We start from the raw sequence: 26,665 nt of genomic DNA on the forward strand, positions 1-26,665 counted from the left end.
AGAAAGGGGGCAGAAGCCGTGACTAGCATTGCCCAGACGGCGCTCGGTTTAAATTTTATTATTATTTTAAAAACGGTCTCTTTGTGCCGCTTTTCCACTCAGTTCCAAGAGGCGGACTGTTACTGTGGCCGCCTCAAGAAGCAACGGTTTTCAGGATGCGGAAACGACGGGGAGGAGGAAAGCGAGGAGAGAGCAAAAGACCCGAATTTAGGGCCGGGCCGGGCGACTTGAGTGGAAGTTGGAGGGAGTTTCCCGCGCGGGGAGGCTCGGCCTGGGCCAGGGCAAGCGGCTCCTTGGGGGTAGGCGGGCTGCTGCAGCTGCAAACAGCAGGAGGGGAAGGCGAAGCGGCAGGACCGGGGCGGGGGTGATGCTGGGGAACTAGCGGGGCTGCTAGGCGCTTCTCGGGAAGTTTCCCCCCTCCGTGGAAGAGGCGAGGCTTTGCAGCCTGCAAGGACATGCCGAGGTAGAGACGCCGAAGTTTTGCTTCTCGGGAAAAAAGGCTTTTGCAACGCCTCGCCTGCTCCTTCTTGCCCCAGGCGGAGCAGGCTTTGGGGCAGGGGGCTCTCGCGTTACGCGCGCTCTTTGTTTTCCCCCACTGCGAGTTTGCTTGTTTGGGTTTTTTTTTTTTAAAATCAGGACGGGAAGAGAAAACGGCGCTGGCTGCAGAGTTGCAGAGAAGTTGGGTTGCTTTTCGGTGGCGCGTCTCCTTTCGCAAGCCTCCCTTTTCTATTGCGTAAAAACCCCTTTGAAAGACTTTCTCTCCGCCCCCCTGCCCCCCCCCCCCGGTTTGTTTGCTCCTTTCAGGGTCTTGCGTTAAAGCTTGTCCAAAGGGAGGGAGTCAGCGCCGCGTTGCTCGGAGGAGAGAGCTGGCAGATGTCCCGAGCGAGAGAAACTCTTCCTCCAGGGCCTGAAGGGCCAGCGCGCGCAGCTCCGGCTGAACGCAGCCTTTTGATCGCACTCCCTCGAGGTAAGTTGCCTGGAAGTTTCTCTGCAGTTTGGCTTGGGCTCTTGAACAAAAACGCACAAGACTTTGCACTGGCGCGCCCCCTCCCCGCTTTTCTCTTCAGTATTTCACAGGCTTTGGGAAAGAGAGAGCGGTGGCTTGTGCCTGCTTTCCTGGCCTTCTGTTTATTGTTCTTGTATGTGCTCGCAACACCTCCCAAATTCCTAAGCAAGGCTGAGGCATGCAAGAGCGAAAACGGCCTGCGTAGGTCAGCTGTGGTACTTTTCAGCTCTCAGAAGGGCTAGAGGCTCTTGGGCCTTCCTTCTGCCTCCAGTATGTATAAGTGTTCTCAGAGTATATAGTGTATATTTAACGCCTACTAACTTGTGCTGTTTCTTTAATTTCTGCCATGTTAACTAGCCAATAAGGTTTCCAACAAGTTCTGAAGGGTAGGTCACGTGATGAAGCCTGTGCTTATGTCAAAGGCTGTGTGTTCTCTAGACTCAAAGAAGTTAGATACGTTTCCGGTACCCTTTCCTGTGAACACATTGAGGGAAGTGAAGACCCCTCTCACGTATTTGAAGAGAGCTTGGAGGATTCTGGTTGCTTCTTGATTTTATGCTTGGAACATGGCAATTGGATATTACTGAGTAATATCTAAAGACTAGAGGAATCTTTATACAGATGCAATAACATAGTTCCACTCGTAGTCTTGTTTGGGGTTTCAGGTGGGTAACTGTTTTGGTTTGTAGTAGGAGAACAAAACTTGGGCTCAGCACCTTGAAGGCCAACTGGATTTCCAGGGTACGAGCTTTCAAGAGTCAGAGCCCCATTCATTCCAAAAGTTAGAGATTCAGACATGCTTCCACATCCTAGAAGATTGTTAAATGGATTGCTGTTGGTGTATTGTTCTGATTAAAATTTTTGAATTGCATGGGGAGAAAGTAACAGCCAAATTCTGTACTTGCTTGTTCAGCTGTAAATCCCATAGAGTTCAGTGGGACATCCTGTACCGTCCTGTGCATCTTGACTTGGAAGTAAGACCCACTGTGTGTGTGTAAATGTATATGGGACTGCAGCATGGTGTAGCAGTTACTGCAATTGGCATATGCATATGAGTACTTTCATGAGTGGTCTGCTTGCATGACTTGTGATGGGGGAGTAGGAAACTCACATAAAGCAAGCTGCAGAATCAGTGCCCTGTAGGGTGTCACTGAGAAATGGCAATAGGAATTGTCTGCACTTGTAGGGGAGGGATCGGTACCCCTCGTCTGAACCATTTTCTTTAAAATACCCTGGCAGGAAACTACAAAAAAGAGAAGCATTGTAAGTTGTGAAGCAAATTCATTAAAATACAGAATCCCTGGCAATTAGGAAGATGATTGAAGCCCTCTGGCTGGCAATTGGGATCTGGTTGCTCATATAAGGCAGGGGAGTAGGTTTGACATACTGGTCAAGCAGGAAAAAAACTCTTAATTTGTAGTTCTTAGTTGGTCAGAGAAGAGGAGAGTCACACGATAGCAGAGGTTGCCTCACTAGGATCTGGGAGACCCGAGTTCAATTCCCCACTGCTCCATAGAAGCTTGCTTGGGCTAGTCACACAGTATAGCCTAACCTCCTTCATAAGGTTGTTGTGAAGTTAAAATGGAGGAGGGGAGAAAAACATCAGCTTTGGATCCCATTGTGGAGAAAGGTGGAGTATAAACGCAGTAACTGACTATCTTGGGGTGGAGCCAGTTACATCCTCTTCCATAGGTTATTGGATGTCACAATCAAGTGACTGAAATTGTTTGCCTGTACATTAGAACAAGAAAGGATTGACACAGTCCTGTAGCCAGAAATGGTAAGGGCACACAGGTGCAGGGAGAGAGAGAAGGGTCTGAGAGACTGGAAGTCAACTTGAAACTGTAAAAATCTATGTACGTCTGGTTTGTGCTATATGCTGTAAAGTCACTTCTGGCTTATGATGACCCCTATGAATTAACAACCTCGAAAACGGCCTATCATTAATTGCCTTGCGCAGGTCTTGCAAACTGAAGGCCTTGTCTTCATGTCTGATTTATATAATGCTACTTTATTAGTTTAAATAGCGTTTAATTTTTAAAGGCCAGTTACCAAAGTGATCAGATAGGCCATAGAGGTTCTGACTGATGTTTCATTCAAAGAAGAAAGTTTACGTAACATTAATTGACCAAACAAATTTGGGGCCTTTCAGACAAAAAGAAACAGAACCTCAATAGTGGCGCTCTGTGGTAGGTAGACATAATCCTAAGCATATATTTAGTCAGAAGTGAGGCCTACTGATGACTGAGAGTTACTCCCTGGAAAACGTGCATAGGGTTGGCTGCCCAAGAAGCCTCAGAACAGTTGGAAGAATGACAGTAATGGAGAAGTGAGGATGTCATTCTAAATTCATTCTCAAAAGGAGCATCTGAGAAGAGCTCAAGTTAATGGAAAGGAAAAGAAGAGGATGGCAATACCAGCGATTAAAAGGATGCTAGTATTTGATACAAAGGCCAAGATATTGTCACCTGTACATTCCTAAACAGTATCCTCAAAGTACAGCCATTTACAGTTTTTTTTCTGTAAATAGAAAAAGTACCTGCAGCATTAAAACAAATTCCAGAAATTAATTGATTTCACCATTGGGGTGCTTTTTTACCCCAAACAGTATAACGTATTGGGATTTTTAAAAAGCCCCATGATATTTTTTATGAAGAGTAACTGATCCAAAGAATTGGTGAAGGGAAGTGTTATAGTTGTAGGTTGGCACAAACAATGGTCTTATATTGGAGAACATTTACCTCACTGAAGTAAGATATGTTCTGAGGGTAGAATAATAAGCCCCAGATAAGTCGTTAATGCTTAATAATTATAGATGTTTTACTTTACAGGTTGTTGGTTTTCTAACTTCTTATGTGCAAAGTTTGGCTATTATGAAGCAGTCACCTCAGCTGCTACAAATTTGAATTTGCTTGGTCACTGTTGCAATTTGAAATTTGATTAAATGAATATTTTTTTTTTTACATTTTGCACAGATTGTCCAAAGGACTTGGGCATATAATTTGACTATACTTCATTCAGTCTATAAACACTATATACGTTTCTTGGGAACATTATATCATGTTTTGCTAGTGATTTTCTTAAGTTTTAACATTTGTCTATAGGACTCCAGTTCTAGGAAACAACAAAGGGTACAAACTAAGACATCTAAAATGTGAAATTTTTAGAGGTTTTGAAGTTACTATATATTTTTTTTAACCTGAACCTCCCATGTTTACAACATTATTCTGAACCCTTTGTCAATTTAACTTGTCTGTCCATAGTCTCCTCATGAGGAGATGCTGGGTGTAATCCTGAGGAAGTATGTGGGTAGATCCAGAGGAGTTAGCCGTGTTAGTCTGTAGTAGCAAAATCGAAAAGAGTCCAGTAGCACCTTTAAGACTAACCAACTTTATTGTAGCATAAGCTTTCGAGAATCACAGTGCTCTTCGTCAGATGGCATCTGGCGAAGAGAACTGTGATTCTCAAAAGCTTATGCTACAGTAAAGTTGGTTAGTCTTAAAGGTGCTACTGGATTCTTTTTGATTATGTGGGTAGGAGTCATAGTTGTACTGGGGAAGGGGGAGAGTGGAGAGGATGGCTGGTAAGCAGTGCTTTAGTTAGTAACATGGGAGTTACCAGAGTTCGAATGGTCTGCAAATTACTCAATTCAACCTAGAAACACCCCCCTTAATACCAAGGAATTCTCTGTGTTGATTGTTACAGTGTCATTATGGAAAAGCACTCTCTCCAGGCTGCTAGCTGCAGACAGAGATGGACAACTTATAAATCGTGTAGACCTCACATTTTTTGCCCCTTGGTCTCACTTGTAGTTACTGACATCAAGGAGAGAAAAAGCAAATAGTAAAGAGTCAGTGGAGAGGAGGTTAAAGGATGAGTTCAATCTGTCTGGGGATAGGAACCAGTTCCAGGGCCATCTTTTGTTTTCCTTCGTTCATCCTTTAGAGGCTGTTGGGTGGAATTGGCCATTTCCCCTTGTATCGCCACAAGGAAGAAGGTTATACTTTAAAATAATCAAATCTAGCCATTCAGAGTGCAGGTTGGTGTACTTTTTAAAGAAGGTCTAAGCTAACAGGAATGGGAAATAGTTGCTGTTTGGGGGATGAGATCCATCACGCACTGTGGAGCTGACATTGTAGGAAGGGAAGTCTAGTCACCTTCCAAAGAGAGAGGCTGACAGATAATCTGACAGATAATAATTTAATATTTATTTTTAAATCTCCTTTCTTCATTCCTGTTGGATCTGAAGCTGGGTTTGGAAAACAAAGCCAAATAACCAGGGTGATGCAGTTGTTTTTTTAAAACTTGAATTGTATTAATGCAGTTGTCTTTAATTGCATGTCTGACTCCTCTCCCAGATTAGGGAAAGGCCATTAGTTCAGTATCTGTGCTTGTGAGCATAGCAGTCCTCTAAGGTAGTTTTATGGCATAGCAACTTTTAAGTGTGAATTATATTGTAACTACTCACATTTAATAGGCAGAAACTTTGATGAGATAAGAGATGAAATTCATATATAACCCTGGTTTACATAATTTTTGTGTTAGAACCTTTGGACAGAGGTTGTTGAGTTTGCTGATCTATTTGGCTGTCCTGTGGTAGCATTTTTATTTTATTTATTTACATGCCATCCTTCAGCAAGTTCTCCTTAAGTGCAAGGCCTCTGTTAAGTGGCCATCCCCATGCAAATATCTGTGACCAAGAAAGGGAAGTCATCTCTCAGTGGGAGAGGCATGGAGATTGCACCTGCCGACACTGGAACCAGACCAAAGACAACAATCCATGCTGCCACCCCTCCATCTCAGCACTGAGATAGATTATTGAAACCTGAAGTTTTGCAAGCTTTCTCATTTTCCCAGTGTATGCAGCTCACTTTACTGGCAACGATTTAATGTTATGAGTAATAGGGTCATTTTTTTCTGCTTTTCAGTAAGTTGCTAATGTTTCTCAGTCTTATTAATACTCCTGTTTTGAGTGATGAGTAATATCTTGTGATTTGGTTGTCTCTTTTTTAATTGTCTTAGTATTATGTGGTTCACTTTGACTTTAATGCGGCTGTGAATTTAATATAACAAAATGCAAGGTTTTTGGCAGAGCTTCAGAACTGATGTTGCAAGGGCACACTTCAGTGTTCAGTTTCATGTGCATAATTCTAGCTAAGATGATTAATACATATGTAGAAATAATATACACGTAGTCCTTCTGAAGAAAAACATGAACCATCTTGGAATGGCTATCTTGAGAGCCATTGAGTTGAAATTTCTGATCTTGGATTCTTTTCCAGCCAGATTATACTGACTGGAGTAAGTGGGGGCAGACTCAATGGTTCCTTTAGTGTTCCTCCTATAGTCACTCAGCGCTGAAAAGGTAAGCAGTTTTTTTCAGTATAAAAGTGCAACTTGCCACTTCAGCAGTGTGACTGTTTGCAGCAGACACTTCAAAGAAATTTCTGTCTGAACTCACCTTTCTTGTTTGCCCTCATAGGGCTTCAGTGAGTTGCAGCCAAACCACTTAAAAGATTAAACTGCTAAAATTTGTGAAGTATCTAGATAGACCACCAAAAATTGGTGTTCATGCAAATAATGCCTTTTCTCATTTAGACTTGCCAACTTTAGATTTTGACACTTGAGATTTGTAGCATTTTTATAGCAACTCATGTATATGATCTGGAGGCTCCTTTGAAAGTTGGAATGTAAAGCTACCTGAAATTTTAAATTAAATACCATTGTGTTTTTGACTTTGAGGGGGAATATAGATACAGGAATGTAATAAGGCATGTGTATCTATGTAATATTTCGTATAACTATTTCGTAAAACTCTTTAATTAATTTGAGTCAAAATGTTCTGAGTATCAGATGGATGAACTGATTATCTCTGGCACACTCCAATAATGTTGGGGCCAGCTGTGTTACATGTGCCTTAGAAACATGCTTGTGTGAATATGGCTCACTTTCCAGTTGTAGTCCAGATTTGTATTAAGACATTCCCAGGCCTAAGAAAGAAACTTTATTTCCTCTGCCATTCAGGCTGTTCCTGAGGATCTGCTGGCTTAGGTTCTACCTCTGGCCTCAGAAACCTTTAAATCTCTATAGTGAATCACATGCTAGTAATCTCAGTTAATAATGTGCTCTCCCAAGTTTTGAAGGAAACCTGAATCTGCTGTAGAATGAGATCAAGAAAGATAGGTGGGAGACTGGGAAATTAGCAATTCTCAAGCCACCTAAATTACATACATTACTCGTTGTTAATAACAAGTAATGAAAGGTACCAGAAAGCCTGTTACTCCAGGCATCAAAGTGGTATACAACTTACATAAGAAGCGAAGAAGGCAAGATAACTGACAAGGAAAATTACAGCTACTGAAGATCCATGCTGGGATCCAAGCACCAATGTGGTTTGAAAGCATCTAGATGCTAAATGCCCCCCAAAGCAGGTATTCTTAATGAGTATCAACAGGAGCTCTACAGCTACACAAATATGGAGTTGGAGGCAATCAGAAGCACACACTTGAGAGCAGATTCCAGCCCAATTATAGAGTCTTGGAGCAAGGGTTGGATTGTAAGTGCACTCTGGCCTGTAATTAGGGAAGAAGGGGTGATCCAGGATTTTGGGAATAATTCCACATAAAGTAAAAAGAGGGGGTAGTTCCAGGAGAGGAAGGGGTAAGTTAGGAAGAGGGTTCAGTTTGAATTGCCCATACCTTTTTTTTTTTACAGGAGGACCCACGGCATTTTTTTACAGAAATATATATAGTATCCTTATCTCTGTGCTCCTGAAGCTAATACTCTGTGGGGACTATTCTTGCTTACAGCAACTTGCATCACTGCTTGGATGGATCTTCTAAATTATGTGGAAAGTTCTACACAGTAACAATTGGAACATCTAGTGCCAATAAGGAAATTTTTCATGTCCTCCCATTCTCCTGGAAAGCTTTGCTAGATTTTGGGATGAGAGTAGAGGAAAGTTACCATATGGAAGCCATTTGATGTTGGGACAAAAAAGTACTGTTTTGTTGGTTTCAGTAGTAAAAAGGTAAAGGTTCCCTGTGCAAGCACCGAGTCATTACTGACCCATGGGGGGTGGTTTGCCACTGTCTTCCCCAGTCATTTTCTTATAAAGGGAAGCATTTAGGTTCAATGCCTGAGAAATCCCTCGACATGGCTATGCTCTTTTTGGAATAATTGATTAGTATAAAAAAGAGGGAGAGCATTTTTGCAAATTGTAGCATTACCTTTTTTAAAAAAACACACACAATTTGCTGCTGTGGTATTTTAGGTGTCCTTGCCTGTGGCCCATTTAGTACCTTAGGTTTGCACTGAACCACAAACAAATCTATACAAGTATGCTTTGGGAAATGCCCATTGATAAAGTAGTTTGTAAAGGAGGAGTAATTTGAACTGATGCCTACAGTTTTATCTTTTGTTCTTGTTTAGAAAAATCTGAAGACAGAATGGCTGTAGAGGAGCGAGAGATAACAGAACCTTCAAATAACCAAAACATACAAGCAAATACACAAGCCCAGTCAGTGTGGGAAAATAATGCTCATGATGACCTCGTCAGAAGTAAGTATTACCAGAACAAATTGTTGCTGTTTAGACTTTTTGTAGTGTAATTTGTGTACTGGGTTTGTCAGTTAAATCTTTATCGAATACAGTTTGTGTGAACTGCAATGTGTGTTTGTGGAATTTCTATCCAGGGATTATTTTCACATCTGTCAAACTAAAATGTAAACATGAAGTTTGGTTACTTGTATGCTATACCACGTGAGGAAGGCCTTCTATGTAATTTGTTTTAAATTTATATTTTAAATTAATGCACTGTTTCATAGTTTCAGTCAGGGCTTTTTTTCTGGGAAAACAGGTGGCGGAACTCAGTGGGTTGCCCTCAGAGAAAATGGTCATGTGGCTGGTGGCCCTGCCCCCTGATCTGCAGACAGAGGGGAGTTTAGATTGCCCTCCACGCCGCTGGAGCAGCGCGGAGGGCAATCTAAATTCCCCTCTGTCTGGAGATCAGGGGGTGGGGCCACCAGCCATGTGACCATTTTCAAGAGGTTCCGGAACTCCGTTCCCCCGCTTTCCCCCTGAAAAAAAGCCCTGGTTTCAGTGTTGAGCTACCTTAATAAATATCACCCTCATTTTGTGTATTTTTGTATCTTACGTCTCTCACAAGCCATCTCAGGTGTATTGTGGGGGGAAAAGTTTCAAGTACAGCTCCCCCTCCTCTCCATCCTAGCGAGATCATGTGGAGCAACTGTAGAATTTGTTTTAAAAAAACAATTGTAAATCGAAAGGATAAAAGCTAGTTGATTAAACTGTTGTCTACAGTCCTACACCTGTTTATCCAGAAGTCAGTTCCTAGTTATTTTTGTTCCAGGAAATCTTGACTAGATTGTCCCAGAAGAGTATTGCAGATGCAGAGCTGTAAAGGATTATTTCAGAATTGTTGGGTCATATGAAAGCTCTGCGCCCCCCCCCCCCAATTCTCCCCTTTTTAGCTGTTCGAATGTAAATTGGTACATTAAATAGGTTGGAGATACCTCAGTGTTATTCAGGATTCCTCAGGAACCTGTATGTGTATGAAGGTCTTAATCCAGCCATTCTTTTGCTGTGACGTGCATAAAACCACTGTTTCTCAGTTTGCCTAAATGTATGCTGCATCCCTTCCTCCTTTCTTTAATTCTGAAATAGGTATATTTGCATATGTTGTTAAATGGTTTTGCTAGAATTATTCATTTCTCCATCTTCCCAAAAATTGTACCATGCTTAAACCCCTGATACATAGATGTGATCAATATTCTTGCCAGAAGTCATGTCATAAAAGAGCATAAATGTTTTTATTAAAGTGTGTATTTACAAGTGGAATATAAAAATATATAAAAAGTATTGTATTCGCTGAACTCAATAACGTAACTTTCCATAAAATAGATTTGAAGTTTCACCAACATGAGGGTTGGCGTCAGACTGTTCCTGTGCGTACAAGAACTTTGCAGAGTTTGATTTTCCTCCTCTTGTTACTGGAACTGCTCTTTATTTGAATGGGGAATTAGCTTAGCAGTCCAGAACTAAATTTAGCGCGGATCTAACCAATGTATACCAAGGTCCTGTTTTTCGGAAATTCACGTGATAAAGAGGCAGACTACAATTATTCAATCAATAAGGTGTATTTTCTAATAGTGTGGCGTATGCCTGAACTTACACACACATACAAGATTACATACAAGAGCTAGGAAATACAGAGTAGGAAAATTAGAGATGGCTGCATGAGCTGGATACCATGATGACAAGGGCATACTTATAATCAGTAGGCAGGTCAGAGATATAGCAATGGTGTGGTCCAGCGCCAGCACCGGAACCATGGAAAGACAGCAAGAGGGCTGGGATAGGAATGGCACGCGCGCCCTCGGATTCGAGGGGCTAGCTTATATACTTTCAAATTACCCAGGGGCTGACGCTCCTTTCAGTGGTTCTCACGACTTAAATCAAAGGATTTGGAGCCATCGGAACAGCCTTGATTGGACAATGTTTGAAGTCTGATTGATATATCATGACACCTTTTGGGAGAGGGGACGGGGGAAGGAAAGGGATCCGGGCAGTTTGCATGTTCCCAGCGCTCATCCTGGTGCCTTCAAGTCCGGAGTGCAAAGGTTGCTTTGATGTGTGCTTGTTGATTGCCCTGGCTGACCGACGATCAATCTCCATTCTGGATAGGTGTTAAGATATGTAGAGGAGAGCGGAATTCTCTCGCTGTGTACGTGGTCAGCTCGCTTCTTCGAAATGGCTTCCCAAAGCAGGCTGTTCCCCTCGGTTTCCTGGCTGCCTGAGAACATGGCTTTCGTCTGGGCATGGCTAGGGCTTACCAGCAGACTGCCTGGCAGTGAGGGCACGCTTGGTAACCAGCCCGCGGGAGGCTCCCGGCAGGAGTTGGCCAGGGGTCGCCTGGTCAGCTCGCTGAAGGTCTTCCTGGCTGGCATCTGTCTGCTGGCAGCGTGGCTGGGGCCCAGGGTGAGGCAAGCTGTCATGGCAGGCGAGGGAGCAGCGTTTAAGACACAGTCCGTGGTTGGTAACAGGGCAACATCACACAGGAGAGTCCAGATATAAGCTTGAGCAAGGCAGTGCCACGCAAGGGTCCTGACAGCAATTGTCTAGGAAACTGACAGTCTGTTGCAGCATCAGATATGAAACTGACATGTGTATTAGAGGCACAGGTGCAAGGCAGTCTTTTAGTGTAGAACTCAGACAGAGTACATGGCTGGCTTCAGGCAGGAGGGGGGGGCTGCTCGGTAGCACTCTGCCCCCTTGTGAGAGTCCCGAATGTGACCCAAAACATAAGAAGGGAGAAGTGGGAAAATTTGAGAGAGAGCGTGTATTGTTTCAGGATCACTCTCAGTTAAAGCACTGCTTTATATATCACTGAAGTCTGTTGAAGTCATGCGAAGTCAGTGAGCATTTCCTCTAAGAACTCTATTACTTTCTCCCCTACTGAATTCTCTCCCTCCCTCTCCTCGTTAGCAGCATGAGTATTGTAGTTCTTTAGCATTCCTGGACCAGGCTGAACAAGGCTACTCCTGTTAGATGCTGGGGGAAAATAACGCAACATTTTGTTGCAGGTATGATGTTCCCTCATCCTTAAGCAACAGAAATGGCACCTGAGGCGTTTTTAAAATTCCAAAAATAACTAACTCGTTTATTTGATTTAGAAGGGAAATGCCAGATGAAATCAGGGGTTGGAAATTTCTAAGGTTCTTCAATATTCTCTCTCTGAGGTAATATCAGAACATTTACAGTTCTTATCTCCTTCACAGATACTTAAAGGCTTCTGTTTTGAGGCTTTGGTTCCTTTGTTTTTCCTCAAGCACTCTAGTATATTTCTTTTAGTATCCTTTTTCTCTTCTGCAGTTAGGAATGTTGGTACCCACTTTCTAGTACCCCGATCGCCTTCTCTCCAAACACCAGTGCTTTCCTTCAGTTGTTAACTGAATTTGAAGGTCTCCACAGGCAGTTTTCAACCACACCGACCAGGGATCTGCCTGTTTGACTAAGTAGGGAAAATATCCTCTCCTTAGAACATCTACCCCTTTCTTTGGCGTGTTTGAGAGTCTGCACCTGCTTCCCAAACCTCCTTGCCAACTTTCCTCAGCTTTCCTGCCCGTGTTAAAACAGTTCTTCCTAGGACTCTGTCTCCCAGCTCTTCACATTCCATTCCTCTCTGTTGGGACTGACAAAAAACCCTCCTCTTTCCAGCTCATGCTACTCAATCAGATCCTTTGGGGTAGCCTGTCACTCAAAGCTCTCTGATTTTGTGAGGGATTAACTCTTTACAGTCCTGCAGCTGTGTGCGTGTACAGCCCTTCCAGGCTTTTTAAAACATGCAATCTGTCACACAGGCCCTCAGATATATTGTTTCACACAGTGTGAAATACTTTAATAAATACAAATATTATGAAATGTTTGCATATTATATGAGACTGACTCATTAAAGAATCTGTTTTTCTGTGCTAAATGTAACAAATAAGATGAACTATGCATTTGTCAAGAACTGTGCTCCCTGTTTACCACTGTTTTAATGACTCAGAATTTCTCTTTCTCCAATTTGCCTACCTACACACTTACAGTATTGCTCCTTTTGTTATAAGGCTTTTAAGCTTCCATGCATAAATGTTTCCAGATGCTTGTTTTTAACCAATAAGTATTCCAGGAAGATATATTTGGTTAATTTTACTTCAGCTATTCAGTGTTAGAAATATTTTTGCTGTATATTCACTGTAGCTTTCAGGAGTTAAATATCACAATCACCTACTTATTTTGCCATCTAGAAAAGGATACTCTTGGCTGTGTTGTAGTGTGACTAAGGTTGGGATTCAAGATTTGGAGGAAATAAAGTTTCAGCAACAGTTAGTGTTATAGTGGTGCACAAAATGTGAGCATCTTGAAAAGTTGATTAAGATTAACATAACATTGCAGATCTTTAGAGTTGCCAGTAAGCCTAAACAAAAATGTTCTGTCTCTTTGACAGAGACTTAATGGGAGATTATTTACCTTCATGCCGTGAAAGGTATTATTTACCTTCATGCCGTGAAAAGCATTTGCTTGCCATTTTAACACCTTAAGTTTATGTTAAAGGGTGGACCATTCTTCAAAGCCCTGTTGGCAACCATAGAAATAGTTCTGTCAAAGTCATTAGTCTACAAACATAAACATTAGCCCGATTGACCATATGGCCTGTGTTGGTCATTTTTGGCTTGAGAATAAAAGAACCAATAATTCCCTTTCAATTTACTAAAGCTTTTCTGATTTGTTGCCTTGAGTAGACTTATATTTGCTACAGTCAACCAGAGGAGTAGCTGTTTATAAGTTTGATTTAATAAGAACAACACTCTCTCTTTGTAGTGCCTTCTATGGATTGTGCTTCGGAAGAAACAACTAGATCAATTCATGGATGATAGTAATATTAATGGCTGTTACTTAGAATAGACTAGGATTGACAAAAATGGCTTGAGCCATACACACAACCATAAAGGTAGTACTGCTTCTCATGCTTCTTTGCTCTAAGGGACAGTCTGTACTCTTTCCTCCCTAGTGAGCTACACGCTTGCTGCTTCTTTCTTGCCCAGGCCAGCATTATTTTGTGATAGCTCAGTTTCCCGATACCTTTCCAGTTGGGACATTGCTGTAGTAGTAGATTCTAATGCCTCCTCGATGTTCTTAACCTCTCTTGTTCCATTCTATGGTTGAGAAAGGTGGGGAGAGAGACTCAAGGACAGTGTGTTTACTTGAACTTGTTAACTGTATGGGATCAACATGCAGTGTTTAGATTGCACTTCAGTAGTAAAGTTAGAAATTGGAAGTGTCTGACAGGTATGCTTCCTACTGTTCTGTTACTGTTTTCAAATGAATAACACGTTTGCGCTTGGAAAGGGTTAATGCATTGATTTGGCTCAGTTGTTACAGTAGATTTTAGAAATGTTTTAAAATGTTATTGCACAGTTATCATTTCATGGTACAGTATTTGTTAATCTTTGTTCAAGAAACCTTTATTGTAACTAGTTGTTATTGAAAACCAATATTTAATTTGGATTAATTTGGATTATTTATTTTTAATCTGATTAGCTTTCTTAAATGTTTATTGCTGAATTTTGGTACCAGTAGGATCTTATGTTGAAGAAATGTTCTTGACATTAGTGGTTTTCTGCTTCTATTGTCATTGCTCATGTTTTAACATTTATTGTAGTCACAGAGGGTTTTTTGCCAAATTTCAGTAAGGTATATATTTTTGTAATTGATAGTTGTACTTGTATCAATGAAACAATACCTACAGAACTTGAATACACACATGTTGGATATAAAAGTTCAGGAACAGTAGGCATAGGAAATTCCAATGTCTTGTAAACTTGTTCAGATTTAATCTTCCTGTTGCTCAAACAGGACTTCAGCTTTGTGATATTTAAGAAAACAAGAAGCATCTCCCATATATTCAAACTGTCATGAATAATTGATTAATAATAATCCAGTTCTCAAGATTAAATAGCCTATTATATGCTGAAGTTTTACAGATAGAAAGGTCACTGCCATCCATCATTTCAGCTTCAAATTTATCCTCTTCTTCACTAAACATCCACATGGTAATTTCTGGAAAGGAATATTTTCATCCCGATGGAGAGAATAAACTTATGTTGGATATGCTGTACTTACCTTATAAACCTTTGGTAGGAATAGGACTTCCTTAACTGTGTAAGTTTTTAAATGATTATGCATTTTAAGGTTACATATGGTGTGCTATTAAAAATTCCTCCATAGTTTTTGAGCAACTGACAAGGCTGTGTTTGTAATACTGCCAGTTTGCACATTTTAGAAATAACATTCTGGTGATTTATTGTTCAGGGAGATCAAGATCCACTCATATGGCTATCTCAATTGCACAGGGATTGCAAATACAAGGATAGGTTGCTTGTGTGAAATCTCTGTTGGACAATAGCCCTTGATAATACTACGTACCAACATAGTTTTTGTTCCCTCAGCGTCACAGGAAGTCACTGTCACATCAAAGCTATTCATATGATCATATATTAATATGGTCATATATTAGATATCAAATGGGACATTCTCTAAGGGGCCAGTGCTATGATGCCTTTACTTGTATTCTGCTCTCAAATGGAGACCCCGCCCCTAAAAGCTGGCTTTAATGATAATTCTGGCAAGGGCAGTCAGCGTAGCTCACTGATGTGCTTTGTATCATCTGTTTTATCTAGATAAAGTATTGATAATACACATTGATCTTAAATCTGAGAAGGACTTTCATTCTCCAACCGTTCAAAAGTATTAGTACTATTAACATATGTGATTCTGAGGTAGATTGGACTTGCAGATGGTGTAAGTATGGGCCAGAGTGATCAGTGTATTGTTGAGAAGGGATAATTCTGCTTTCCTGGATAAGATTACTGTTTACTACTTTTATTATTTTTGTGTCCTAGTGCATTAATCAATTTTAAAAGTTTTGGATAATGACAATCCCCACCCCAACTTTTAAGTTTTCACTCTTGTGATAGGCCTCATTGTTTAATAGCCCTCTTTCTGCTTTTGTTCATAACTCAGAGCTTTTTCATCTAAATAGATATAGGAGATTCTTTAGGCATGACCAAGTATCTGATTTTGATGCTTTCTAAAATAAAATACAGAATGCAATAATTGTGTGAAGCAAATGCTTCCTAAATCTGTCTTATTTTCCTGCTATAATGCCTCCTTATGCATCCTGGTAGAAATAATACTTCAATTTATGCTAAGATGTATGTTGCAGTAGTTTTGCTGCTAATTTAAAATAGTTTTGCTTGCATTAGTTGTGCACAGAGTACAAGAAATAAAAACCTGCTTATGATATTCTTCATATAATATTATGGTTCAAGATAACGAGATGTGGTAATCTGCAATATTTTACAGTAATAATATATTCAGTTGTCAAAATAGCTATTTTGCCAAAATTGTAAGGCATGGAATGCATCCTTACTATTTTCTGGTTGAAAATGTTAACCATCTTTTCTAAAAGAAAATACTTAAAATAAAAATTGTGTGGCAATTTAGTTGCATGTGCACAACTCTGTTCTCTCTCTCTAGGTGTACATGTGATAAGTTTATCTCTCTGAAATAAATGCAGTGGAAATTTGTATTTGAGTAGTCTGTAAAATGTGTTCAGTATTTTATGGCAGGCGGAGAAAATTACCTGTCTATGTATATTTGTGTTTCAAAGTCCAGTTAAAGCGGACATTCTGACAAACTGCTTGCCTCAGGTCAGCAGCTGTATGGCTGACTTCTGTCCGTCTTTGGTTCTAAAACTGAATGTTTGATCAATCTGGCAGAGTTCAGGCATGGATCTGGAGGTGTCAAACCCAAAGTAGGCCAGTGGACTTCAAATGTTCTTGACCTGGGAAGCAGCTTAGGACTCACTCAGTAGCAGGCGTGTGGTAGGAACCATGGGACATCACAACTATCAATTAATAGCCTTCTGAGGCCAACTGGGTGGCAACCTGAGAAAGGGCCTTTTCTGTTGTGGCTCTAAAACTTTGGTATTCCCTCACCAGGGAATACACCTGTCTCTATTGTTATCCTCTGCTAGCAGGTGACTATTTTTTTTTGTTTGGTTTGTGTTCCTTCACTAACTCTTATTAGGCCTCCTCCCTATTTGTGTTATTTGGTTTAAATACTTTATATAAATCTTTGTATTTTTAATTCTGTTTTCAATATTTGAAGCTTTGGGAATCACTTTTGGGATCTTGAGTTAGGTGGAAAGGTACATAGAAATGTTTAAAGAAAATACAAAATAAGAAGATGAAGAACCAGAATGCTGACTTTACCATTGTCAAGGCCAGGGTTGTGGGCTGCTGGAGAAGTGATCTGGGGGCAGAAAACATAAGCTGAACCCCAGGAGACGCATAGCAGCGTGGAACTAGTTAGCAAGCACGGGTTCAAGCAGCCCTCTTCCTGAAGGCTGTGCCTTCTCTTCTGCTGCTTCCACTCAGCTGCTTTCCTCCCTACCAGTTGTAATGTGGTTGTTGCCTGTTGCTTGCAGTGTGGAGGAGCCTTCCTTGCCCCTGTAAGATTAAATTTCTTTTTCTGGCACTTTCTCAACCCCTCAAAGCTGGACCAGATTTTCAGGCGTTTTAGCAGAATCATGAAGAAATGATTTAGGTTTTAAATGAAAATGTTAGGCAGGCATCTTATATGATTATTACTGTTGGCTTTTAGGGGCATGAGGAGGAGGACAGCCAATCTGGTTACTTTCTGTTTTGTTGTGAGCTCAAGTTTTGTTTAATGCATAAGAGTTGGAACAGTTTCTGCTTGTAATTTGGTTCAGGAAATTCAGGCATGAATTACATATTCTGCGTGACTTGAAATCTTTCCCCTTTGAAGAAGACAGAATTTTGTATTAGTGGCTTCTACACTGTTCTGAATATATATAACACAAAGAACAGTCTACTGTCACACCTTGACCTGTGTCCTTATGTTGTAAATATGCTACAGTTAGGGTCAAAATCCCTGAAAATAAAGGATTAAGTATTTCCCTGGGTATGTATGCCCTGCCATTCCCCCTACCCCCATCTCTCTCCTCACTGCTTTTATATGAATGCATGTGCATGTACAGCTTTTATGTGGACTAGAGGCTTGTTATTGAGTAAAGGTGAACACGGGGATATGGGAGGCATTCCCATACCTCCCGTTCCCATAATGGTCTGTTATGGTGCCTAGTGATATGCTTTGTTTAAGTGTGGGAAATCAGGATTTTATGGAGGACCTCTAGTCCCTCCCCAAGTTTGAACATTGCATCCCTGCAGGGGACAAATTGAGTCCATTGATTTTGTTTTTAATAATTGAAATGCCTGTCATTGGTTATTTCATTGTTTTTTATTCTGAAATATGAAAGGGGAAAGCAAAGTTATTTAAGAAAAATGGGAAGACATCCCACAGTTTAAAGAACTGTTTTCTAAATGATTTTCATTTACAGTATTTTAGGAAAAAATAAATCTCAAAGAGTCTTGAAGTCTGTTCAGAAGAGTTCTTGAATACTTGTAAATGCCAAGTACATTAAATAAGGTGCAACAAAGAAATTTTAAGTTTTACACATTTTAAAAAAGGGAGCTTCAACTTTTAATTGAAATAAACTGCCATCTCATTTTTATTGCTGCATGCATTTTATTATGACATAACAAGAATGCTGCAGTTCTTCAATATTTTGAAGGTAATGTTCTGCTGATATTCAGTGCCCACTCAGTTAATTCCACAAGATAAGGACTTCTGAGTACCCCTGGCCTCTGCTATATTGAAACTATGCGAGCATAATGATTTCATAGAGATTTATATCTTCCTCTGTGAACTGAGAGGAGGATCAGAATTTTAACTTGCTTGAGAAAAAAATACAGCATGGATAATTTCATCCTGTTATGGAAGTCTTACCATCTCCTCCAATGAATGTTCTGTTACAAATTTACAAGAGCAAGATGTTTTTTTTTTTTTTGCATTCTCAATTTGGTACCTTGCAAGTGACTTGACACGCCATATTCTAGTAGCAAGAATGTTATAGCCATTGCTGCCAGCATTGTGTCTGAATTGTTTGGCACTGGTGTCAAACAGCTTCCATTTTGGAAAATGAGATACTTTTCTAGGAAGATCTGACCCTGCAATCCATGTCAATAATTCATGCTACTTCGTTGTAGTACTATATTCATATGATAGGTGGGAACTGCTGTAGCAATGTAGATAAAATACTTTGCCATGCCATAAATATTGTGTGCTGGGCTTTTTGATATTGAATAAGACTTTCTTAAATCTTAGCTATAATTATGTTAAATTTGAAGCACATCTTTTATAAGAGGTATGTAATGTTTTGCATTTTAAAAGTTTACATTTGATTTCTGCTTGCTGATGTGGGATTTTAAAAGTTGTTGCTGTTAGTTAAAATGCAGGCCTCTGAGGAAAGGAGGAGGAGGGGCTGGATGGGTGAGTGGACAGTAATCGGTTTGGGTGATTGCTGTGTCCTAGGGGGCAGACTGAACTGCAGTATTAGTCAGAGAGCTGAGAGAAAAGTGTTCATTTTGGTCAAAAAAAACAAGCTGTGTGCAGCCGGAGAGATTCAGTGTTTCTGAGAGAAAATATTCATTATTGGCAAAGCAGGTATCCTGGGTGGAAGCCTGAAAGGGTTCTCATTTTGCCAAGTTCAGTGAATCTGTGTCGTGTTCTGAGAAATTCTGTCTTAATCAGGCTTCATCTGAATGAGAGATTATCTAAATCTGGCAAGCTGTGTGGAAAGGCCTGACTGGATTTGTGTCTGTGTGGATGTGAAAGCAGTTTCTGTTAGTAAAGAATTGTTTGGAAAATAGTATTGTGTGACTTGGTCTGTGAAAAGTTTTTAAGAAGATATAATTAATATTTGAAACTGATACAATTATATTTGAAACTGCCAGGTTTAAGAACTACTCTGAAACTAATACACATCAAAACTCAGCAGCCACCATGCTTATGTACCTATAAATAAATTCTATTTTTTTTAAAGATACTTTTTTCCCTCACAACCACTGTCATGCTGACTGTTCTGTCAAACTACCATCTCTAACAAAGCCTTCCTATATTATAAGTCACAACAAGGAGGTCTAAGGAGAAGGAGTCATAGAGGCAACATTATGTAGGTCACACAAACACAAAAGGGATGATATTCTCGAGGTGTAAGCCTGGATAAAGTAGAGAACACCTAAGCTCTGTGTGAGTGGAATTAGAAAGTGGGTTGGCTGTGACCAGAACCCTCTGGAGGTATAAATGTAAGGAGGAACTGAATTTAAGGTCCAAAGCCAAAGATTTTACAAACAGGGCAAATCATTACAGGATGGGTTAAAAAATAAGCGAACTGTTACAAGGTAGATTAAAATTAGTCTTTCAGTTAAGCCTGTAGATAAATAAATAGTGCATATTTATTGCCATATACTACCAAATAATTTTTACTTATTGTTAAATCGTTTTAGTATAATCAGGGCTCATTTCGCGGGGGAACGCCCAGGAATGCAGTTCTGGCAGTTCCCCAAAGAGGTCACATGTCAGGTGGCCCCGCCCACTTGACTCAGCCATTTTGGGCTCATTTCAGCCTGGATTGGGGCCAAAACAGCCTGGATCGGGCTTCTGACAGGTGGTGGATCACTCTCCCACTCAGCAGCGGCCTGATCCTGACCATTTTGGGCCCCTTTTTGGCCATTTTCAGCCCCCTTTTGCCATTTTGGGCCCAATTTCCGCCCTGAATGGCCAGGATTGGGTCCAAAACAGCCAGGATAAGTGATGTCAGGGGGTGTGGCATATCCCAATCAGTTATGCTAATGTACCACTTCCGGTGATGGCAAGGCTGTGGCACATGCTAATGAGTTATGCTAATGAATTATGCTAATGAGTTCCTCCAGCTCTTTTTCTACGAAATGACCCCTGAGTATAATAATATACCATACTTCTTATACCTGCTGGTTTTTTTTTCCCTAGGTAAATTTAGAACATCTTCCGAAATGGTTTGAGCATTTCTGAGTCAGTCCTGGAATGATTCAGGCAGTCTGCAGTGCAATCCTTAACATAGTTAGATCCTTCAAGTTCAGTGAAGTCAATGGGCATAGAATGGTGTTGGTGTAACTTCTGTTTAGGGTTGCACTTCTAGTTAGCTTCTGGAAGGAAAGTTGCAGGGTCCTGGGTATTTCTGTGTCTGGGAAAATGAGAAAATGGTGTGTTAATGTGGACATCTACCCTATCAGTTATTATTTAGACAATACGTAGCTTCGGCTCTTCAGTTTATGGTTTAAAAAGGAAGCAACTGATGTGCTTTAAGCCTTTATATAGAATTGTTTGACTAGTATTACTGGCAAGGAAACATGAAAGATTTTTGGGTTTGCTCGTGTCACTCTAATGTTTTTATAAATCTTTGTGTATGTATTGTTCAGCCTTCGTCAATTTTCAGAGAACTGAATCTGAAAACTTTGGAATTTTTTTCTGGAAAAAGGGCTTTGGCTTTCACTTGTCGATTCAAACTTACTTAAAGCCATTTGCCAATAACAATGACAAATCAAGCAACACAACTATCAACGGCAAACTTGTGATCAAAGTTCTGAGTAGAACTCAAACTGGCATGTATGTCTCTTGTCTCACAATAACAGTTTGTAATTGTTTTCTGGTATATTCACTGCACCCCTATCTCAAATTCTAATAGGCCATTTATCTTTTCTAACCACACTTTCCTGTAATGCTCCCCTCCTGAAATGTCTTTCCTCATCTAACACGCCCCCCCCAGCTCTCTTTCCTTCTTTTGTTAATTGGAAGAGGTAGCAGGAAGAAGGTGCTAGGAAAGATATTTTGTTAAGACTCTGTTTGATGCGGTCACCATATTGATACCCCCTCTGATCATCTCTCAACGATAAATCTAGAATACTGTTGTAAAACAAATTAATCAAGAAAACAAAAACAAAATAATTTGTCCTGTTATGTAAAAAGGAATTGCACCCCCTTAGAGGAATAGCCACATGCTTTGCCCTGAGACCTCATAAATTTTTATGTGACAGAAAACAAAACACTCTTGATAATGTGATTAATGAAGGTGTAAGATGCTGATCAAGAATATTAATGTGTAAAATGTTAGGGAGACTATAAATTAGTGATGTAAAATGTTGATCACTGTTGTAATTGGTCATAAAATTAGTGCCTCCAGTTAAGTACAGTGAACATACATGAGACTGTAAGTGCAAATGCAGTGATTTGGCCTGCTTCTCTTTCCTGATAAACTACTAGGATTGCATAGCTAGCTGTGAACAGGAGCCTTGACTGGTGAGTGGCCAGAATCATTTGAAACTACAAGAGACTGAGTGATCATCCCTACCACTAATGTGATAACTGTACCCTTAGCTCTCATTCTGAGACATAAAGTTAATATATTTCTTGCAAAGTGGTTGCATGTTGAGGATTTTTTTTTTATTCAACTGTGGTCAGATAGTCTAGAGACTGCCTGGATCTCTGTCAACATATCTCTGTTTAATGAGATTGTTTTGAATCTCTTTTCCCCCTGGAGAGTACTGTAGGGATTTATGGGCCAGATCCAGTGGAAAAGGCAGAAGAAGGGACATATTTGTTGATTTCTCCCTTTCTTCTGTAGACCTTTGATAGCCCCTCATGCTGTTCCTGGAGGAATGATGTTTCCATGGGGCGGCATTTTAGGCTGCAGTGGGAATTGAAGCCTCACTTCAGTGACAGAAATCCTTTCTTGTCCATGGAGATTTTCTGCAATATCCAACCCTTTATGCCAGATTTTTCTCACTTATGAAAATTGACTGAATGTTGTCAAAATGCCTGTTCTCCCTCTGAGGTGGAGGACATCTTGATGAGTGACTCCCACCCTCTGTTGAGGGAGGCAGAAACAAATCTTCATACTTCTTGTCTTCCTGGTGGGTGTCACCCTGTTTCTCAGTTCCTTTCCTGCCTCGATAGGGAGAGCAGCTGCATTGCTTTCAAACTTTTACCTTCACTTTTGCCTTTCAATCCTTCTTCTAATCTGCATCTGAATACTTCCTATTTATCTCTTTTTCTCCAGTTCCCCGCTGTGCCTCTTCTCAGCAACTACAGGGAACACTTTCCTTTTTATTTCTTGCCTTTTTTCTTCTTGGCTACTGCGGCAGATTCAAAGCTTTTGGAGCCTCGCAGTGCGCTCATTTTTGCGCCAAATGGAAGATCGTGAGGGAAGTGACGGCTTCCTCTTTGCAGGAAAGTTAGAAGCCTCCATCACCGCCACCCCCGATCAAGACATTGGAGGCATCGGCATTCGCTCAGAGGGAACAACAAATGTTGTGCCGAGAAAGTGGCTCTCAACAAAGTGCGCCAAAAAGAGGCTCCATCCCTCCCTGGCTTCACAAACTGTGGCGGCCATTTCTGGCCCTGCTGATAACGTGGTTGCCAACAGAAAGGAGGTGGCTGTGGAGTGTTTTTCACCACATCCATAAGCCAGTCAACAGCCCTAAGACCTAGTGAAGACCACTTGAATCTTGCTGAAGGGCATCCAGGACCCAGCACGCCAGAATCCAGAGGGGAAGGAACAGGTCTACTTGTGAGTAATGTGACTTACTCGGGGAAACCCAGTTGTACCTCAGGACTTGTTATCAGACAGACCGTGAGGGAAGAGATTGCCCATTTCTATCAATATGGGTGGAAGAGACAAAGATCCTTCTGACTCATCCTCCTGTACTTCCCCTCCTAGGCAGAAAAATGCTAAGGGTATGCCTCCACTCACAGAGAGACCTAGCTGGCCCACTAAGGCTGCTAGAAAAGAATCCTCAGAGAAAAAGAAAGAGGGCTTCCTCAATGGGATTCCATTGGATATGAGGGCAGTGAGAATTCAGAGGGGGGAGAGGGGGAATTCCTCTCAGATGAGGATGTAGAAATACCTGAACAGTCTGCATGATTTTTCAAATCAGAGGATTATCAATACCTTCTTTCCAAGACCGTGGCAGCCTTGGAGTTACAGGAAACCCCATCAGGCGAAGATATAGGTTCTACCCTATCTCAGTCTAAAAGCAGACCCAAGGGAAATAAAGAATTCTTCCCCAGGTCTGACACAACTGAGAGGGTCTTTCCATTCCCTGAGTTTTTTGTAAAACAACTAAAGGCTCAATGGGCTAAACCTATGACCAATAGAAATTTTCCAGCATCTGTTAAGAAATTGTATGCCTTACCATCTTTCACTGACCAGTTTTTTCAGGTGCCTTTAGTGGATGCTCCTGTGGCAGCAGTGCAGTCCTCTGGCCTACTATCTGCAGACAGTCTTGACAAGGAAGCTGACTTTGCCTCAACAGTGTCCAGAGCTACCATCGTATGGATCAGGAAAATCTTACAGCTCATTCCTTCAAGTAACCGCTGCTTAGTGGAGGGGGCTAACAGAGTCCTTAAGGCTAGCTCCTTCATAGCAGATGCAACTTTGAACTCCCTGATCTTTTCCTCCAGGGCCATGTTGTCTGCAGCAGCTGCCAGAAGATCTGTGTGGCTGAGAACCTGGCAAGCCGACTCTCACTCTAAATCAATAGTCATGGCCTTCCCCTTCCAAGGAGGCAGACTGTTTGGAGATGCCCCTGACAAGATACTCATAGAGACCAGGGACAAGAAAAAGGTGATGCTAAAAACATTGAATTGCAGTGACAGGGGACCCTCCAGCAATTGCTCCTTTCACTCCCACAGAGTGCTACCAAAATTTAATAAGGACAGCAGAGGATCATCCTGGGCCCCTTCCAACAAGGCTTCAGAAAAGAACATCCATACCAGCGATTCAGCAAGCAATTCCCAAACAGAAGCGACAAACCAATGCGTGACAACAAGCAGAACAAAGCATGACTACGAACAGCTACTGGTATGGGGACGCCTCTGGCACTTCCAGGAGAAGTGGATCAACTCTCAAGTGGACACTCGGTCACCAGAGGATACTCCCTAGAGTTTATGCGACCTCCACCAGACTGTTTCATCTCTTCTCCTCTTCACAAGAACCCAGACAAACTTCACAGGACATACATCGCCATCCAATACCTTCTCAGCATCCGGGCCTTAGAACCTGTTCCCATCCCAGAGAAGGGGCAGGGCGTGTACTCCATTTTTTTCACAGTACCAAAAAGGAATGGAGACTGGAGACCGATTCTGGGTCTGAAGTTCGTCTACAATTTTATCAGGCTGAGATACTTCAGAATGAAGTCACTGAGATCAATCACAGAATCCCTAGCACTGGGAGAGTTTCTCACCTCCCTGGACCTGCAGGAAGCTTATCTACACATCCCAATCTTCCTCGGACACAGAAGGTTTCTCCGCTTCTGTTTCGGAGACCTACACCTGCAGTTCAGAGCCCTTCCATTCAGCTTCTCCACAGCACCCAGGGTCTTCACCAAGATTCTGATTCACCCGATTGTACAATTAAGAAAACAAGTAATTCACATCCATATCTGGACGACCTGCTAATCAGATCAAACTCCATGCCCAAAGCACGGATAGATACAGGAAAAGCTATACAATGCCTACAGAAGTTTGGCTTTCTACTCAACCTTCAGAAAAGTTCTCTTCACCCCAGTCAAAAATTGGAACACCTGGGGGTCCTGATAAACACAACAAGCAATTGCACCCTCCTATTGGAAACAAGAGCAAAAAAGATAAAAGAAATGTCTCTTTCTGTCCTCAAAGCCAGGTTCTCTTCCTTGATGATCCTTGCCAAACTGATGGGACTCTTAATCTCAAGTATCGACACCATTCAGTGGGGTCAGCTCCATACCAGACCTCTTCAGCAACGAGACCCTTCCAGTTGAAAATTATGAACAAGGTAGACCTCATTCAGGTAGGTTCCTCCAAAGGTAAAGTCCAGCCTCATATGGTGGACCAAAATCTCCAATCTCCTCCAAGGGAAGCAATACCTCAGTTTGAGCCTAAAGCAGATTTTCATGAACGCCAGCCTGTCTGGATGGGGAGCAATATTGGAAGACTCCCCAGTGCAGGGTCGATGGTCCAACAGAGAGAGGTTGCTACCTATCAGTCTTCTGGAACTAAGGGCAATACATCTGGCCCTACTATACTTTAGCCCACAGATATCACATCACGTCTTAATCAGAACAGACAATGTGCCAGCAAAATCATACCTCAACAAACAAGGGGGATCCAGATCTACAGCCCTGCACAAGGAGGCATCCAAGATCCTAGTGTGGGCAGTTGAACCTGGCATCCATCACAGCGGAGCACATCAAGGGATCATTAAACACACAGGCAGATTGGCTGAGCAGACAAGCCATCCAGGAAGGCGAATGGTCTCTGAAGAAAGATCTGTTCCGATTCATCACGTCTCACCTAGAACTTCCCCAGGTTGATCTGTTCGCATCCTTGACCTACCACCAAGCGAACAGATTCTTCACCAGATTCCATTATCCAGAGGCCGAAGTGACTGACACGCTGACAACACAAGGGCCAGACAATCTCCTATTCGCCTACGCCCCCTTACTGGTTCTTTCCAAATTAATCAGGAAGATCAAAGAACAAAAAGCAGATATAATAGTAGTTGCTCCTTACTGGCCCCGGCAACTGTGGTTCTCTGTCCTGCAACAACTAGCAACACATCCACCACTATCACTACCAATATCTCCAGACATCCTTCAGCAAGGCTCAGTCTGGCACCCACACCCAGAGTGGCTACATTTAACCGCCTGGAGATTGAGCAGGAATGCTTCTTAAGATTGGGATACTCGGAGGAAGTGACCAACACACTGTTAGCCTCCAGGAGACAGTCCACCACAAGATTATACAATATGACATGGAAAGCTTTCTCTAGATGATGTAGAAAAAAGGGAGTTAATGTTCTGAACCCCAAGATTGGGTCCATCTTATCATTTCTGCAAGATGGTCATGCAAGACGTCTCAAATCTGCAACTCTGAGACTATAGGTTGCAGCTCTGGCAACAGTGCTACTATGTTTCCAGGGAGTAAATATATCCAGACACCCACACATTCATTGGTTTCTTAAGGGCGCAACCCTAAAGGGCCCACCACATTCGCACAGGTTCCCAACCTGGAAACGACACATGGTTCTATCTGCCCTAACCAGGGCTCCCTTTGAACCTGTCAGAGAGGTTCCGCTCAAATGGCTGAGGATGAAGG

The 26,665-nt window shown here is 41.5% G+C and overlaps 1 protein-coding gene across 3 annotated transcripts in view; it reads left to right on the forward strand.

The window, feature by feature from the left end:
• Positions 1-227: 227 nt before the first annotated feature.
• MDFIC (MyoD family inhibitor domain containing) overlaps positions 228-26,665 on the forward strand; it is a 48,535-nt gene continuing 22,097 nt past the window's right edge. For 2 of the 3 annotated variants that reach the window (XM_054989074.1, XM_054989078.1), the window contains exons 1-3: positions 369-463; positions 805-967; positions 8,438-8,566. In XM_054989074.1, the coding sequence (XP_054845049.1) occupies positions 874-967; positions 8,438-8,566 (223 nt within the window). In that variant the 5' untranslated portion in view covers positions 369-463; positions 805-873. Of the gene's footprint in view, positions 300-368; positions 464-804; positions 968-8,437; positions 8,567-26,665 lie in introns of those variants that run through there. The other variant, XM_054989077.1, reaches the window with a different exon arrangement.

Source organism: Eublepharis macularius, chromosome 9 (genome assembly GCF_028583425.1).
Source record: "Eublepharis macularius isolate TG4126 chromosome 9, MPM_Emac_v1.0, whole genome shotgun sequence".
NCBI lineage: Eukaryota > Metazoa > Chordata > Lepidosauria > Squamata > Eublepharidae > Eublepharis > Eublepharis macularius.